This window comes from Trachinotus anak, unplaced genomic scaffold, assembly GCF_046630095.1.
Source record: "Trachinotus anak isolate AG129_WGS33_773 ecotype Australia unplaced genomic scaffold, CSIRO_AGI_Tana_v1 ptg000032l, whole genome shotgun sequence".
Classification (NCBI taxonomy): Eukaryota; Metazoa; Chordata; class Actinopteri; order Carangiformes; family Carangidae; genus Trachinotus; species Trachinotus anak.
In genome coordinates this window covers 17,391,265-17,408,359 of record NW_027273883.1, presented here as the reverse complement: position 1 = coordinate 17,408,359, position 17,095 = coordinate 17,391,265, and the positions used below count along the sequence as shown (strand labels likewise).

Sequence of the window (17,095 nt, the reverse complement as noted above, 5' to 3'; positions counted from 1 at the left end):
GAAAACCTGGTCCAGAGTGCACAAAACCTGTGGAGACGCTGGTGATGGTGCACCTTTCAGCAGGACAATGCCCCAAAGTATACAACAAAGACAATGTTGGAGAAGCTGCAGGACAAGTCTCTGACTATCTTTGATGTGGTCCAGCCACAGCCCAGACTTAAACCTCATAGAACATCTGTGCAGAGACCTGAAGATGGTAGCTCAGACACTTCCCATCCAATCTGACAGAGCTTGAGAGGATCTGCCAGGAAAAATGGAATAAACTGCCCTAATCCAGGTGAGCAAAGCTTGTGGAGACTGACTAGATTTATTTGGCATTTATTTATTTTTTGGTCAGCAACCATTTGATAATTATATTTATTAATTTTATATATTTTTTAAATAACTGTCGCCAATTATATCGTCTACAAAATACTGAATTAAAGGTGTGTATACTTTTGTAATGAGAGATTTTAGTTTTTCATTTTTAATAAATTTACAAACACTTCAAGAACATGTTTTGGTTATTGGATAAAGACTGATGGGCACAATAGCAAATTTGAAGCTGCCATATTTTTTTAATTCAAATAATACTTTGTTAATTTTACACCTTATTCAGGTAAAATTCTTGTGCAGCTGCTTTGAGTTAAGAAGAAATTAAACTAAGCACAGATGCTTTTGAGAAGTTAGGATTATTTTCTTAGCTGGAGAAAGGGATTTAAAAGAAAAACATTTTTATAGTCCTAAAAGTTTTCTCTGGCTTATTGGTAGCAAAACGTTTAGACACCAGTAGTTCAGTATAACAATATATCTGTGAATTATAAACACACCCTGAGATGACTGAATTATGTTCTCATATTCTGTGAAAACAGGAGGAAATGAGAGACAGTAGAGTCTCGTTTGACTCATTACCGTATTTTAAAGAATTCATCTCAATTTGCTGAATCAGCACACTGTCATTCTGAACATACCATTGAGTGACTCACTGACATTTTTTTCACAAGAAAAAGGTGACTTAAGCACAATGACGCATATTTTAGACTGTTACAACAACCACCTTAGGGGAAATCAACAAATTTTATATTTTTGGGTTTTTCTCAAATATCAAAATGATGATTACCCACTTTCCCATGCAAATCACAATAAAGAAAGCTTTGGGGGAATTTTAGATGTCTTTTTCACGTAGTTGTGCAAAAACAGATATTTTCCTAATTTTTTTTTTAATGTAATGGTTTCACAACCTCTGCGTCATGAGATTGACCATATTACTGCAGCATGGAAGATTCCTATGGATTCAGATACATTTCGTGCAGCTAAATTATTGAACATGAGCCAAATAATTTGGTGTTTTCACAAGCTTTTCATTTCTAAAAGCTTAACATGGTCAAAAGAAAATGATCAGACTTAGCAAAAGAAAACACATGAGGGGAAATGTAAACAAAATATCACAAACCTCATACTGTGCCAATGATTTGAGGTTTCTTATTTTTTGACATCTTTTATGGGGACGTGTTTCCCTTTACTTGACAGTGCTGACAGTAGAGCAGGATAGAAAGTGTCGGGAGAGAGAGCAAGAGGATGACAAGTTGCATTTAAATAGTTTGCATATTAGACCCCTAAGCAGTAAACTAAAGTCTGTAAGTGACGAGTGCAAATCAGTTTCTTCTCATAGACCAGAGGGAACTGGAAACTGTTGGCCTGATTTCACGTCAATGAATTAGAACTACATAACAGCTTCACCTGTTGTCACACGTAACCATCCACCTAATAGTTCCTAAGAACTTTTTTTCAATGTTATTAAGCTGGTGGATCCAAACCTCAGCTTCTCTCTATCTATACATAAAAGATGGAAATGATTTGACCTTTCGAACAGAACCCAAGTCATTATGCACGACCACAGACACCCACGCACTAAAACAGTTCCTGTATGCACAGTATAAAAATGATCCCTCTGTCAAGCCGTCTTTAACAGAAGTGACAACATGCACATCATCAGCATGGTGAGTGTTCTGCATAACAATGTTCTGTGTTTTGATGTTTGATCCAAATTATCATCAAATGTAGAGGCTGTCAAAATTTTGAACACATTTTTTTTTAAATTAACCTATTATGTGTATTCTTAAGACTATTTAAATTATCTATAATAAGAAGAAAATAGTTAAAGAACGTGAGGCTTTTTATCTTATCAAACATTATTCCAATGGGAAATGTACCAAAACTTTTTAACATGTACAGATATAACAGGTTCTTTGGCTGCAAGTGAATATTGAAATGTGAAAAACAATTCCATTTTAGGTCTCTGAAAAAATTCACAGACACTTATCCAACGTGTGTTCCTTGTTTGCATTACATTGATGCTATTCGACCAAAAAAAAAAAAAAAAGGTGATTGGACAAATAAAGTCTGATCCACCTGAGAGGATGATGATGCTGTAAGAAACTCAAGATGGTCAACTGTGCGACCATGTGATGCCATGGCTCAGTTTTACATGTGGCAGGTAGAAGTGCTGCGGGGTATCAGAAATACTCGGCTCTAACAACTGGCTAGTAGCAGTAATAGTAGTAGTAGTAGTAGTACTGTTAATACTTGCAGGAACACTAACCATCTCCTCCTCTCCTCAGCTCCTCCTACCGATGCTGTTCCTGCTTTCTGACGCCTTCCGCGGCCCCTCGATGGTGGAATCCGTTCCCACCTTTGAGTACCTGGACCGGTACACCGGGGAAAGCCTCACCTGTGACAAGTGTCCACCAGGTACTCACATGACTGCTCACTGCACCTCCACCACGCCCACTCAGTGCGCGCCGTGCAGAAGTCACCACTTCACCGAGCTGTGGAACTACCTGCCCAGATGTCTGTACTGCAACAACTTCTGCACAGAGAACCAGGAGGTGGAAACGGAGTGCTCGGCGGTCAGCAACAGAGTCTGTCGGTGTAAAGAAGGCTTTTACTGGGCCAGTGACTTCTGTATCAGACACTCAGAGTGCGAGCCTGGACGAGGCGTTCAGATGAAAGGTATGTATCTGAGGAGAGACATTGTCTTGTTGTGCTTGGGAATGTTTGTTGTTGCTGAAAGATATGTTGGCTATATATGATGTTTTCAAATGTGTACTTGTCTTCTCTTGCTCAGTGATTTCTATGTTTTGATTTAGTGTGATCGATTAAAGCCCAGGTCGACATTTCAGCAGCGCATGTGCGGGGTGCATCAATGACCACATCACTGTTGATGTACAGATTTTTAAGTCTTAAGACGTAAAGAAATCCAACAATCAAATAAATAATGCACCGGTCATTGTGTTTTAGAGGAGTAGCAGTCTGAAACACTGGGTTTAAGGTTAAAGTAGAAATCCAAATACGCACGATTAGTCGGGTTCTCCGGAGCCACAACTGTAGCGTAAAACATCGCAATGACCCCAAATGTGTTGTCGCCATGTTTTAGGTACGTCGCAAACGGACACTGTTTGTGAAATGTGTTCCGACGGCTACTTCTCCAACTCGTCCTCTGCGCTGGAAAGCTGCGTGAAACATCAGGAGTGCGCAAGCGGACAGGTTGCGCTGCTCTCCGGCTCAGTTTACCATGACACGGTGTGTGGCTCATGTGAGGACCTTGCAAATGGAGGTGTGTACCTAACACTCATTTATAATATATATGACAGAATTTGACGCCAGGAAGGTATTTTTGATAAGACAAAAAACAAAACAAAACTGAGTTTCAAACTTAACTTTGTTTTCCAGGTGAGACTCTCAGGACATTCCTCTCTGGATTCTTCAACATGCACAGGATGCGTGTGGCGAAACTGAAGAAATTTGTCTCTAGGTGAGCCTACACTACACTTCTCTTTTAATTCTCCGCTTCCTTCTTTTTCTTGCCTCCTTTCCACTGCTCCCTTCGCCTGTTCATTTACTTAGACGCTACTAAACCATCATCTCCGTCGAACAGGAACATTGATAAGTCAGTCCCCAGACAGAGGGGTCCTCTCCTGCATCAGATCAGAGAGTGGCTGGCCGAGGCTCCAGAGGAGCAGCTGAGAAAAGTGCCTCAGATGCTGAAGGCCTCACAGCTCAGCTCCATGGCAGACAAACTGGAGAAGAGACTTCTGGAGATAAAGCAGCAGAGCCCAGGCTGTAGCTTAGGTCTGTGAGGCACTCTATAAAACTGACAGAGTCCATGGTACATGTAGGAGTAGTACATACCTCTATTTTTGGATTTACAGTGTGATATGGCAGCTCATTTCAAAAGTATTTATCATGTTTTTCATTTGCCTGTTTGATAAAATATTGACCGAGTGATAGTCTTATATAAATACTGTTTTGTGATTGCTTAAAAAACTGTGAGGTGATATATGAGAGACACATGAGCAGCATGATGATACACACTTTCTCTTGATGGAAGAGATAAAGAGTTAAAGTAGTAGTTAAATAATCAGATGAATTTGGATTCTACAAGACCACTGCAATCCACAAGATGTTAAAAAATACTTTTAAACTGACAGCCTGTGTCTCCTTCAGTGTCATTTGTGTGTCATGGACTTAGGTCAAATCTCATTCAGATATATAAGGGGGGGGGGGGGGGTTATCCTTACTTGAACAAAACATAGATGTTAAATATGCAAATGTCTTGAACATCAGATTAGGGCATGACTCAAGTGTTACATAATAGGAATGACCAATTATGTTTGATAAGAGAATGAGCTATGAATAAATGTTATTATAAAAATATACAAACTTGTGTAAAATTGTGTGAAATCAAATTGAAAACTCTTCCTGCCAGGCGCAGCAGCAAAATAAAGTGCATGTTATAGCCTTATCTAAAATGTTTCTGACCATCACAAGCAAGAAAACCACGATCTGGCTGTAATTTAACCAAACCACCACAGGGCGTCGCCCTCCTACCTGTATTACTCCTCGGTCATTGTCGACTGAAATATCTTCATTTCGAAACATTTTTCAAGTCTTCAAAATGGCCTGTTTCAAGTAAGTGCTCCCTGTCTGTCATTAACAGTGGAGCATCTTGATAAAACTTATTCTAAACGCTTTTCGTTTTGAAATGACTTTACATTAATATGCCCTTTTTGTGCCATTCACTGTGTTTGTCAGGGGGGTGTTTGTAGACTATATATCCCTATTATTTCCACAGGTTATTTCTGTTTGTTTTTTGTTTGTTTGTTTGTTTGTTTTTATCCAAAAACTTCCCAAGCTTTTCCCTCGCTGATTTAGAAACTAGGCTCCATCTATACTCCTACCAGCTGACTTTATAGGTAACCATTGTTATGGCTATATCATCTATCACACGTTGTGTTGGTATATTAAGGCACAAAAACCCGCCCTCTCCACTGTGGTGTAATAAAAGCATGGGACCAGGACCCCGTGGGCCCCCTTGAGGGACCGCTAGGGGTCCCTGCTTCCCAGCTTGGGCACCGCTGGTAGGGTGCTCATTAATTTTGGGCTGACACGATCACCACCGCCCCCTCCTGCCACGCCACACCGCCCCGGCATCGCATCGTCTCCCCCGCTGTCGCATCACCGAGCGGGGAGGGGCCCCGGTCTCCACGATTGGCTGGTACCGTATTACCGACAGCTTTACGGTAGAGGATGTGCGTGAACGGTGGTCTTTTCATCTCGCTGAAGCGCAGGGTCTGCTGGGTTTCAACATGATTTTAAGAGGACTTTAGCGGGCTTTTCTCCCCCCCCCCCCCCCAACCAGACAGCCTCTGATCCAGCGCTGGTTAAACCGAGAAGAGATGCGCCCGGACAAACGCGGACACATTGTACAGAGGAGCATGTAACCGGCAGAAACGCACCGGCGGCGGCTGCAGCGGCTGCGGCGGCACCACCTGACACTTCTCCCTCTCGCTGGCTGTGAACTCAGTATTTGAGGCTGCTCGATGCGTTGACTGAACTCTCGTGGTTTTTTTTGGTTTTATCTCCAGCAAAAATGAGCGAGGAAGTGTCAGAGGTCCCCAAAGAGCTTCTGGGTAAGAGCGGAGACACGGATCATTTGTAGCCATGTGTTCAGACTGGAACAATCACTGATAACTGCCTCTGTCATGTTCCTCACAGGAGCCCACAGCCTGCATGTGCTCCCTTGTTAACAAGTTTTGTAGTCACCTTATTGTAGCCTAGACATATAATATATTCTATTCTTTTAATACAGCCACACGTTTTGTGCTGAGACGCAATAGTAGTGTTATTGTCTGAGGGATAGCCTATTACTAAGATCCAACCATTATCCCTGTGGCCAGTTTTTATTGTCATAATTAGTATCCCTTCCCTTGTTATGGTGTTAGCAAAACACATTTCCCCAAAGCAGACATTAGCCTGCTTAGTTCTGCAGACATCTTCACTGAGACTGTAAATGCTTCAGCTGCAGTAGTAAAGCTTGAAGCTTTCTGTACATGCATCACTGCTGTGGATAATCAAGGTGCAGTGAATGTAATGTGGACTGCAGAAGCCTACATTAGGAAGAGAAGCCAAATAGTTTAGATGTGAGTGGTCAGCCTGTCATCCCCCCAGCGCATAACTTACAGGATTATTCCCCCCCCCACCCCCCACCCCCAAAATGAATGTGGTCCACTCTCACATCTCTTCGCCTGGAGTTTTAACATGCCGGGTAGCCTCACCACCCCAGTCCTGTTGGCTAAATTCTGCCATGTTCCTCTTGACTTCCTGTATTTGTACTGATTGTGGACAAAGCTTACAGTCCTGCAGGCTGTTTGGCTGAAGCTCAGGGTCTCTTTGTTTGGCAGTGTAGCTCAGTTTTTGACACCTCAGTGCAATGTTGGACTAGCACAAGCTCCATCTCTCTCTTCATCTCTCTCACACAAGCCTGTATGCTCCTTTGGTTCTATCTCTTCCTTGTAAGAGATGTAAAAACAGTGCATACTGCAGTAAGGCTTATAGGAAAATGTTGCTAGGTCTTGCAGTCAGTTGGTCAGGCATGCATTTACTTACTGAGTCACAGAATATTTTTGCCTTTTTACTCAATTAAAGTGTCTGTGCTATCATTTATATCCTTGCACACTCATACAGCTATCACATGTTGGTGTCTGTGTTATCCAGCCTGTTGTCTGAGCTCTTAATACAGTTAGGACAAGAGTATGTCAGTTTGATGTGTTGTTAAATTGTAGAGTAGTATCATCCTAACATTCAGTTTTCCCCTTTTGGTCCCCCTTAAGTGGCCTTGGGTTTATTAAAATCACCTAATATCAGTACTGGATACTGAATATTCTCTATTAGCTTGTTCCAATTTTTAATTTAACCTGTACAGTGTTTACACACTGAAATATTCTTCTAAATGTGTTGTGCATCATATTCTGCACATTTCTCTATTCAGCCTGACGTTCGGTATAACTAAAACTGAAAAATATTTTGGATGTGCACATCTTCTCTTTTTTATGGCTTTGCACAGGTCATCTGGGTAATGATGAGGTCCAGGGAACTCACTATATCTCTTATGATAGAGATGACAGGACAAATTATGTGTTTTTCTCACCGTAGAGAGATTAAGGGCCTTTCCAGAACTTGAAATGCAGATTTCTTATGATTCAGTTTTCATCCAGGCCTTTAGTGGGAAAGATTTCTATCTTCATCCTCTCTCTTCAAGGATTTTCCTGTTTCTAGCTGACTCATTTGCCCAACACTGCAGACGTAACGCAAGGAATTCGGTTTGGCATGACCCTATTGTCATGTGGTGTTGTCTGGATGGGTATATAAGCAGCCATTGTTTGAAACATTCACTGGTGCTGGTGATTCACCATCATGCAACAAACAAAAACATTCACATAACAGATTTCCATGAACCAACATGGAGCATTTAGTTGCACGTATTCAGATATTTTACTGCTAAAAAGATATTTCACTGAAAAAGAAAATATGATGTGTGGGAAATATTTTCCATAATGTGACAAGGCAAAGACACAACTTAGGTTAGTTTGCTTTTTCCAAACGGTCAACTGGTTTGTGTCTGTGAGATATGTGTTAAAGGAAGAGAGTGTCGGACAGAGGAACAACTGATCCTGCTGACAGTTTGTTCATCCCCGTGATACTGTGAGTGCTTGTCACTGAGCTCTGACTCGCTCAGAAGGATAAAAGAACAGTCAGATGATGAACCTAGAATATGTTTTCTATCAAAGTCTTTACATTCTGTCTTGTCTTTATTTGCATTCACACAGAGAAATGTAGATCGATGAGGCGTCGTACAAAGGGGGTTAAATTCTTGGACAAAAAGACCAAAAAGGAGACTTTAAAATAAAGTAAATGGGACAGAATATCAAAATAGACAAAAACAGCTTCCACATGTCCTGTGATTTATAATGATTTAATTTTATCTTTATGGTTAACATTCACCTCATATTCATATTTATTTTATGTATCCCATAATCTATAGTATGACAAATCATAATTCACGTTATTTCTATGAAATAAACTTCCAAAACACTTCCACTTCCAAAATGTTTGCCATGATCACCCCTCTGTCGTGAAATCTAAAGTCCACAAAGTGCTCAACATACAAATCTCTATAAAAAGGAGAGTGACTTTATGGGCTTGTGAATTACTTGTTTAAGCTTTTACAAGCCCATAGGTCTCCCACTTCCCCGCCTTACACACGAGTCCCCACTGAAATGTAACCTGGTGTGACCTTGCACACATGCTTAACTGCTGAATATGAACCACAGGGCAGCTGGCTAGTAAAATGTCCCCTCGTGTCACTGTCTTAATGAATTAGGGAAAAAAAGAATTTAAAAAAGAATTTTAAAAAAAGAAGAAAGAATTATTAGAAAAGTTATAAATGAGATTCTGTCAGGAACTTTTTCTGTGCTTGGTCTTGAACAGAAAAAGTTCCTGTCAGAATCTCATTTGTAACTTTTCTACTAATTTGTCTGCCCAGGCTCATTAAAACATAATCATTTCGTGCAGAGTCCCACTGGACACGTCACTATAACTTCTTGGGTATTGGAGCTAGAGTTTTAGAAATGCTGCAGCAGAAAATGCAGCACATTCTCAGTGGAGTGTCTTCAGCAAAGCTCAAGCATGGCAGATGAACCATTTTGCACTTTCCCTAATTATTAGTTTCACTTTGATCTGGCGATGGTTTGAGGAAGCCTGTAGGCGTGGATACATGCGTGCCAGCACAGATGCACACACACAGAATCCCTCTCTGTCTCAGCCACATGTGCACGCAGACTGCATCAGCTGCTGTGTGGTGGGTGAATGAGGAGCGTGGAGCGGCGGCTGACCCACTTCTGCTCTCTATGCCAGTTCCCTGGCTGTGGATGCTTCTACTGTGTGTGAACAATCAATCTCAACAGTGGAACACACACTCAGAATAATGCTCATTTAAATCTATTGTGTATTTGATTATACATATATTATAGATTTCAGTCCAACTGTATTTTATCGTATTGATTGATGTGTGGATTATTGGAATTTAATTTCTTTAGTTAAATGGCAAACAAGACTAAGAATCTATAGCCATGCTAGCAGCTTTGTGCTGTACTTCAGCATAGCAGTGCTTTGAGCTAAATGCTAACACCAGCATGCTAACATGCTCACAATAACAAATGCTACTATGTTATTCTTAAGTGGGTATAATGTTTACCATGTTCATCATCTTAGTTTACTGTGTTGGTAATAGGTATGCTTTTCATTTAATTTCATGGCTATCCATCTAGTGGTTGACATGTTTCCCACTAATGTCAACCTTATGACGTCGCCATAGGAAGTCTTGGAATCACCTAAATCAGTGGGACTCATCCTCTGGGGACAACAAATGTCTGCAGTGTCTTCACAGGAATCCATCCAATAGTTGTTGAGATATTCAAACCAAAGTGGTGGAACAGCAGATCAACCAGTTATCAACATTGCCCTCCCAGGAGCCGTCCTGCTAGCACGGCTAAAAATACACAGCCTAAGATGACATCTTCAAATAATATGTTTGGTCTGAGGAACAGTACAAAACTCAGAATATAGGCTATTTAATGTGCAATGATAAAAAAATGAGAAAAGCAAAAAATCTTTAGATTTGAGTAACTGGACCCAGAAAATGTTAAACAATGTTACAGTTCATCAATGATCAAAATTGTTTTTGTCTAATTCAGTGTTGATATAACAGCACCATTATTGACAAGTATTTATGCCAGGACATGAGCACAGGGTTTTTCAGTTTACTGCTGTCAGAGACAGTGGATTTGTATTTGTTGTCAGTGTTACTGATGACTGTTTCACATCTCAGTCCTCAGAAGAGAGACTCCTGATGAGTAAATTAAATGAAAACTAGAAGATCGTTCCTCCCATGGCGTGTTACAATTGGGCTTGATACATTTTTCATTAAATATGTTATTTCTAATAAGCGGATATGGGGAATTGGTCCCCCTGAGGCAGAAGTGCAGTGATCTGTGCTCTGCTGAAGATGTTAAAATGTTGAAAGTCAGACTCATCTTGAGCTTTTGATTTACTTTAGATTGAGTCTGTGTTAAGAGTTTGTGGGGAAAGAGGCTACAAAGTAGGAAGATGCTTTTTGTAATGCACGATGAATAGCAATCGTTATGTAAAAATCTGAGTTTTGTTATTTTTTAAATTAAACCACTGTCAAAAGTACAATTTAATTCAATGCACAGATATGCTTGTTTGAATCTCTCCTCATTTGATCTCCTCTCTTGTCTCTGTGTAGAGAGTGTGAGGGATGCATTGGGGAGGAAGGTGAAGCTGTCGCTGAGGAAGAGAGTCAAACTGGAGATCAAAGGAGACAAGACAGAGAACAGAGTCTTGGTGAGTCAACTCCCTCTGCTCTCAGGCTGCTTCTTCATTAAGAGTAAAATCTTTCTCTTTCTTTCTCTCCTCCCATTCCGCTGCTCTTGAAATGTGCAGTTTTCACTTCTAAGCATCAAAACCCTCAGCACTTGAAAAGCATCCATTGCACTGCACTGTGTCTTTGATTTTGGGGTAATTTCAAACAAAATAAAGTTAGAGAGGTGGTTAGAAACATTACTACAGCATCGTGGTAATGGGAACATTTCAAAACAGTTTCCGAAAAGGCCCGTTATTTACACTGGCTTAAATGGAACTGGCATCATCTTAGCTGCAGAGAGGTTACTCGTGGCACTGGAATCTTTGCTCATTCATAAAATGGTTTATAAATGATTACCAAATATTTCAACATTCCTGTGTAAATTGCACAAGAACGTCTTGCACAAGATCTAAGTGATTGATGATGTATCATAGTTTGACCAATTGGACTGAAATGGCAAACATAGATTGAGTAACTTACACTTTTGGCCACAACTATAGCACTGTTTTTTTGTTTGTTTGTTTGTTTACAGTACAATTACATGTAAAATTAGCAATTAGCAGTTCATGTATGCACTGTACCTGGAGATGTACAGATGACTATCACTGTAATACTGAAGAGAACTTCAAATAATATCATCTTCGGAAAGTGTAAGTCATATATGTGTATGATGTCTGTGTGTTCAGATTTGAAAGAGGTATGAGCCCCAGAGGAAGTACAATGTTGATGTACACTGCAGCCATTGGTGTAGAGGGTTTTTAAAGTACTTCAATTGCGTGCCTCAGCTGACACTACTGTTGTAGCTGCCCCGCTGGTTCACACTGTCATTTTCAAAGGTCTTTATTTAGCCTCAGTGAAAAGTCCAGCAGAACAGTAAAAGCTGCAGCTAAAGTTAAACACACTGACTCAGTGCTGAGGTAATTCATTCATCCTAACCTCTGACTGTGTATCCACATCGGCCCTCAGTCTGTCTATTGGCCAGGTGGAAATAGCAGCTCAGACCATTAACTTTTGCGCATGGTGCAGTAAATCCACTGAATGCTAAATAATTAATACCTGGTAGATCATTAAACATGCATATTGGCTCTTTCTGGGCTTAAAAAGGCAAAGATTCTGAGGATAGTTAAGGCAGAAAAGTTCCCTCGGTGAATCAGTGTCTGAGTAGGGTCCAACCATTTGATGGTTGAATCAGAAAGCTCTCAGTTGCTGTAAACGAATCCGCGCAACGTTTAATATGTGTGGGTGGCTTTGGATGGAAATGGCAGGAGCCTTTTAGTTATACAACTCTCAGTGGAATGAGAAGCTTTTAGTTATACAGCTCTGTGTGGACTAGACAAAGAAGTTAGGAAGAAGAGGAAGTTTTAAAAGCCCAGGCCAACAGCCAAGTTTTCTGCTTTAGCATGTGTTATTGACACGTATTAGATACCAGCCAGACCCCCTGGGCATGATGATGCGAATAAGTATGGTTTTTTTTTTTTACTTTTATCTCAAGACACTTGTATTGACTGCAGGAACTTAAATGACACAGTAGCCGTCTGGGAACACAGGCAGAGAAACGATGAGCTCCACTTCACATCTCCTGCTCTCGCTAAATGATCTGGGACCACGCTGAGGTGGGAAGCAGCGGGAGAGAGTGAATTTCTTGGATGGAAAATTTGCACTTGTCAGTTTATGTAATTTTATCATTAATTGGAGACACATCATTACTACTGGAGTCTGGAGTCCGTCTTTTATCAGCAGGGAATATGGAGATTTACAGCATCATTCATTTTAAGGCATAAGTGATGATTTTGTCCATAGTGAAATAGGGATTTCTGTTATTCACCATTGATCTAGTTAATTCCAATATAATGTAACAAAGCAATAATATTAACTCAAAGGAAATTCCAGTATTTTTCAACTAGGGACCAATGTCCACTCTGTCCATTCAACCCAAATTTGTGAAAAAAAAAAAAAAGAAAACCAGGAAACTATTCTTTTACAACCTAATCCAGTCCAGTCAAGTGCTCAGTTTGAGGCTAACTCTTCAGTCTGTGACTATGACAACAATGTCAGCATGTGGGAGTTGGAGACAGAGGCTAGTAGTGCTCCAACACGTACACAAAACAATGTAAAGAAGTGGGAGTCAGTACTGGGAAGTGCGGAATTCCAGTGGAGTGCTTCTGGTATTTCATCCAGACACAGAGCATGAAAATGACTCGGTGAGTTTGTATCAACGCTCCGCTTGACCGAACTGAACAAATAAACCACTGTTTGTTGTTCTGCACAGAAACAGACTGGGAGGAACTGATTATGGAGGAAGTGGCTTAGAGAGAAAACAAACATGTCATGGAATTTCAGCCTGCGAGTGTTGTAGTATCTAATGTTACACGCGATGAAAGAGCACTATATTTACAGGTTGTTTTGAGATCAGATATTATAATCAAATTAAATGTTAATTTACAGAGCATTTAGTTTTTCTGGAGATGATGCAGTGAAATATTAATGTCAGACATTCACTTTAAATTTATTTTAGTCGAATTTATTTTCACGATGAGAAATAAAAATTAAACCCTATAAACAAAACAAATCTGACCTTAGAGCAAAGATTAGTGGACTGGGAAACAGAATAAGCATGAAGTTAGCATGAAGTTAGCATGGTAAACACTGGTAGAACTACAAGAGAAGGCACAAAATAAATGAATAAATAATGAAAAGGAAGGCGTAACAAAAATGTGATTATGCAGGAAATGAAATTGCAGTTGAGTCTGTCAATGAGTCAGAATGTGTAATACAGTGTGTGTGTGTGCTTGTACATGTTGGAAAAGAAAACGAGACAAGGAGGGCAGACAGATTGTGTCAGATCTTTTTAACAGCTGAAAATGCTTCTGAAAGCAGAATCAGCAGCACTGCTGTCTGACGGAGAGCAGTCGACTTTGTGTGTGACTAAGTAGAGGAAAAGTGACTAATTCAGTTTCCTGATTAATTCTGCTGCCTGTTCACCTGTGGGTGTGACATGTAATGACTGAACCTCAGACAATATTACTGTGTTTCACATAGATGAGGTGTCTAGTTATATTTTACTTTTCCAGACCTGTAAAATCTTAATGAAAACAATAAACTGAAGTCCTATTTATCAGACAGCTAAACATGTAGATGGTCTAGAATAATTTGTCTTCAGTTTCATGTCAAGTTTGACATAGTGTTGTGCTCCATGAGGGTGAATGTTGTTTTAAATCACTATATAATGAAAATTGAAATCTGCCATTATTAAGCAACTTGCAGGTGTCTGATGCATAAGCTGTGTGAAAATATACCCTTCCCAGTGTTGTATTTCCAAGTATAAATCACCTCAAATGTCGAGCACACACACTATCTGTCTTCACTGAGACTTTGATGTTTTTCATTGACATTTATTGAACTTCCCCCCGTCAGCTTCCTGCAGCCACATCCAGTACACACCTTGATTTACTTCAGACAATGCGGGACATCTATCTCCAGTATAAAGTAGGTAGATAATGAAGGGAGGAGTATGGTTATTTCCCCTATCAATTTGCTAGTTTGTCAAATACTCGCAAGGCTTTCCCCCTTTTTCCCGCCGAGCTTCACTCAGAGTGGGAGTGGAGCACTACAGTGCCCGGGGCGTCTCTTAAGCACACTAAAGCTTGATAGTTACAGTCATCTCCCTCCTTTGAAGACGGAGGGATGAAGGAGGTAGAGATAATAACATCAGTCCATCAAACACACCCCGGGGAAGAGGAGAGTGGAGAGGAGGGAGGATGGGACAGAGAGGGAGAGGAAAATGGGCAATGAGACCTACTGTACGGGGCAGAGGGTGTGGAGAGAACGAGGAAAAACAGAAGATTCAAAAAGAATAACAGCTGTGTGCTGTAAAAGTGTGACAGACAGAGACCATCTGTCACTTTGGTCCAGACTGAAATATCTTAACAACTTTCGGCTGAATGGCCTTAAACTACAGTACAGACATTCAAGGTCCCCTGAGGAGGTCCCCTAATGACTTTTTCTACAGCACTATCTCAATGGCTGTTTGATGGTTTTCAATGAGGTTTGGTAGAAATTGTTTGAAATCCATGGTCCATGGTCCCCAGAGAGAGGAACTGTTACCACTTTTGTGATTGTTTGACTTTCCCTGACAGCAGGTTAAAGTTTTTCACCTTTTCAGTGAAATAACTTTGCATCAATGAGATGAATTGGCACAAAGTCTCGAACCAGTATTCATGTTTTCCTGGCGACAAATGCTACTGACCGGTGATCCCCGTGATGAAATTTGATGTAGGCATCTGTGATCATAATCTGGTCAAATTTAAAATTGGTCCTATACTTTGGGTTGTGACCACATACATGCAAAACTAATGACATCTCCATCAGCTTCAGTTATAAATTTAGTTTTGAGTTAATGAACACATGTCAGCATGAAAACAGTGAACATTGTTAACATTAAGCCTGTTAAACATCACAATGTCGAAAACATTGGCACTATACAATTTAAAAAAAAAAAAAAAAAAAAACTCTTATTATTGAATGTAATCCAGAGCTTTGCAAAACTATCCCTTGTCTGGTGATAGGGTTTGAAGAGCGGCGGTTTTCAGTCTGAGCCGACTGAGCCCATATGGAAGAAGACCAGCCTGAATCCCACGATTCTCTTAGACCTTGAGATCATAGTCCTCTCTGCTTTCCTGCCATTAGTAACTCATTCACAAATCCTTGTCTGTTACTTACAACTACAGTACTAGAGGGCTGGCGCACTGTCCAACTTCCTCTTGATCTCCTGCTGTAAATAAAAGAGAGAGTATGGGTGTGTTTGTTTTAGCCGGAGACCGTCACCAATAGTTAACTGCTTTATTGCATCTCGTTGTTTGCTTAGGATGTGGCAGTGGTGCTAACACAGCACAGATGACACTGTGTGAAATAAAACTGCTACACATCGACACAATTAAATCTGGGGTGACACAGATTTTAATCTTATTTTACTGTGACATGACACAGCAAGTTACTAATCAGTGAAGTTACAAATATAATATGTTTTGCAGTCATCTTGTGTCACACAAAATAGAGGCCTTGGGGATTTCTAGTATCTGAGGTACATGATAGAATAATTATATAATGATACAATTATAAAACATGGTTTTATAACAATACAACACAAAGTGTAGCCATTTCTGGGCTCACAAAACAAAGCAAACAATGCTGCTAGTGGGAAACTAAAGAACAATATGTCTTGCTACTTCTGGTTCTGAGTCCCTTGGTAGAAAATGTTGAAGAAGCCCTGTTTTTACATTTCAGCCAAGAATCTTGCCCAACTTGTCTTTCCCGCCATCCCTCTGTCATTCCTTTAAACCTTGAGGTCTGTCATTATGGACAGTGAGAAAATTGCAGTGACCAAACTCTGTACTCCCTGATGATCACCTGTAATGGCCTCTCATGGGAACCTGCAGTCCTCCACTATCTTTTTTTAGAGACGTAAAAAGAGGCTACAGAGCAAGTATCCTCCACACTTTAAATTCCTCTTGATGATAGACCATAGCGTCCTGTCTTCGTTTCGGGCTGCTTACGTTTCTGTGTCTATTTTCTAATCAGACAGGTTTTAAAAATAGTCGTGAGTATAGAGCTACTTTACATTTCAGGGTATTTTCAGCTTTAGGACAATGTTTTATATTGTCCTGTGATCACAGAATGATAATCTACACTAAGAATAAGTGATAGAAAATAATAATTTGGGAGATTTTTATTAGTATTTTTATACATTGATATGAACATTGGTAATGGAAAATATGCCACCATAATGTTGTAACGTATCATTTGTTAATTATTCCACAATAATCAGAATGTCACAGTAATGTCACAGTTAAATGCTTTTATCAGTCTCGACCGTTGCAGAACATTTATCTAGTTGTTAAAAACCTACAATGTAATTCATTGTTGTGTTTTCTTGTGTGCAGTGAGAGTCTGTATCGTTACTGTTTCAGTGGAGAGCTCAGTGCACCCTACTGTGGTGAGCAGTCACGTTGTTTCTCTCTAGTTGTATCAGGCATCTTCATGCGTCATGATGCAGAGATGTAATATTCCTTTCCCTCTACTTTTCAGTTTTGTTTTTTTTTTATTATTATTTTACAAGTTATTCAGTTGGTGTTGGTGTTGTGAGATTTTTGGTCAGAGCGGAGTCTTGACAAAAAAACCCAAAATAAATCAGTTTTTGGTTTTGCTTTACTTTCTGGGGCTTGGAATCATTTTGTAATTACAGTATGTGTTCGAACCTTTGCTTGGTTGAGTGGACATGAACATAGAAATACTATTGTTCATCCTTTAGCCAATTTTCAGCCTGAGTTCAAACAG

At 40.1% G+C, this 17,095-nt stretch overlaps 2 protein-coding genes across 5 annotated transcripts in view; both read left to right on the top strand.

Annotated features, from left to right (window-relative positions):
* Positions 1 to 1,926: 1,926 nt before the first annotated feature.
* On the top strand, positions 1,927 to 4,815 carry LOC139612733 (tumor necrosis factor receptor superfamily member 6B-like). Its single transcript, XM_071468649.1, has 5 exons — positions 1,927 to 1,979; positions 2,601 to 2,991; positions 3,416 to 3,595; positions 3,712 to 3,793; positions 3,917 to 4,815. Exons 1-5 carry the CDS (start codon positions 1,962 to 1,964, stop codon positions 4,116 to 4,118), a joined length of 873 nt encoding a protein of 290 aa, XP_071324750.1. The 5' UTR covers positions 1,927 to 1,961; the 3' UTR covers positions 4,119 to 4,815.
* A 622-nt stretch (positions 4,816 to 5,437) lies between these two features.
* The window catches only part of LOC139612731 (F-actin-uncapping protein LRRC16A-like), a 73,135-nt gene continuing 61,477 nt past the window's right edge, over positions 5,438 to 17,095 (top strand). For 2 of the 4 annotated variants that reach the window (XM_071468643.1, XM_071468642.1), the window contains exons 1-2: positions 5,438 to 5,951; positions 10,646 to 10,743. In XM_071468643.1, coding sequence (XP_071324744.1) covers positions 5,912 to 5,951; positions 10,646 to 10,743 — 138 coding nt within the window. In that variant the 5' untranslated portion in view covers positions 5,438 to 5,911. The remainder of the gene's footprint in view (positions 5,952 to 10,645; positions 10,744 to 17,095) is intronic. The other 2 variants (XM_071468641.1, XM_071468640.1) reach the window with 1 other exon arrangement.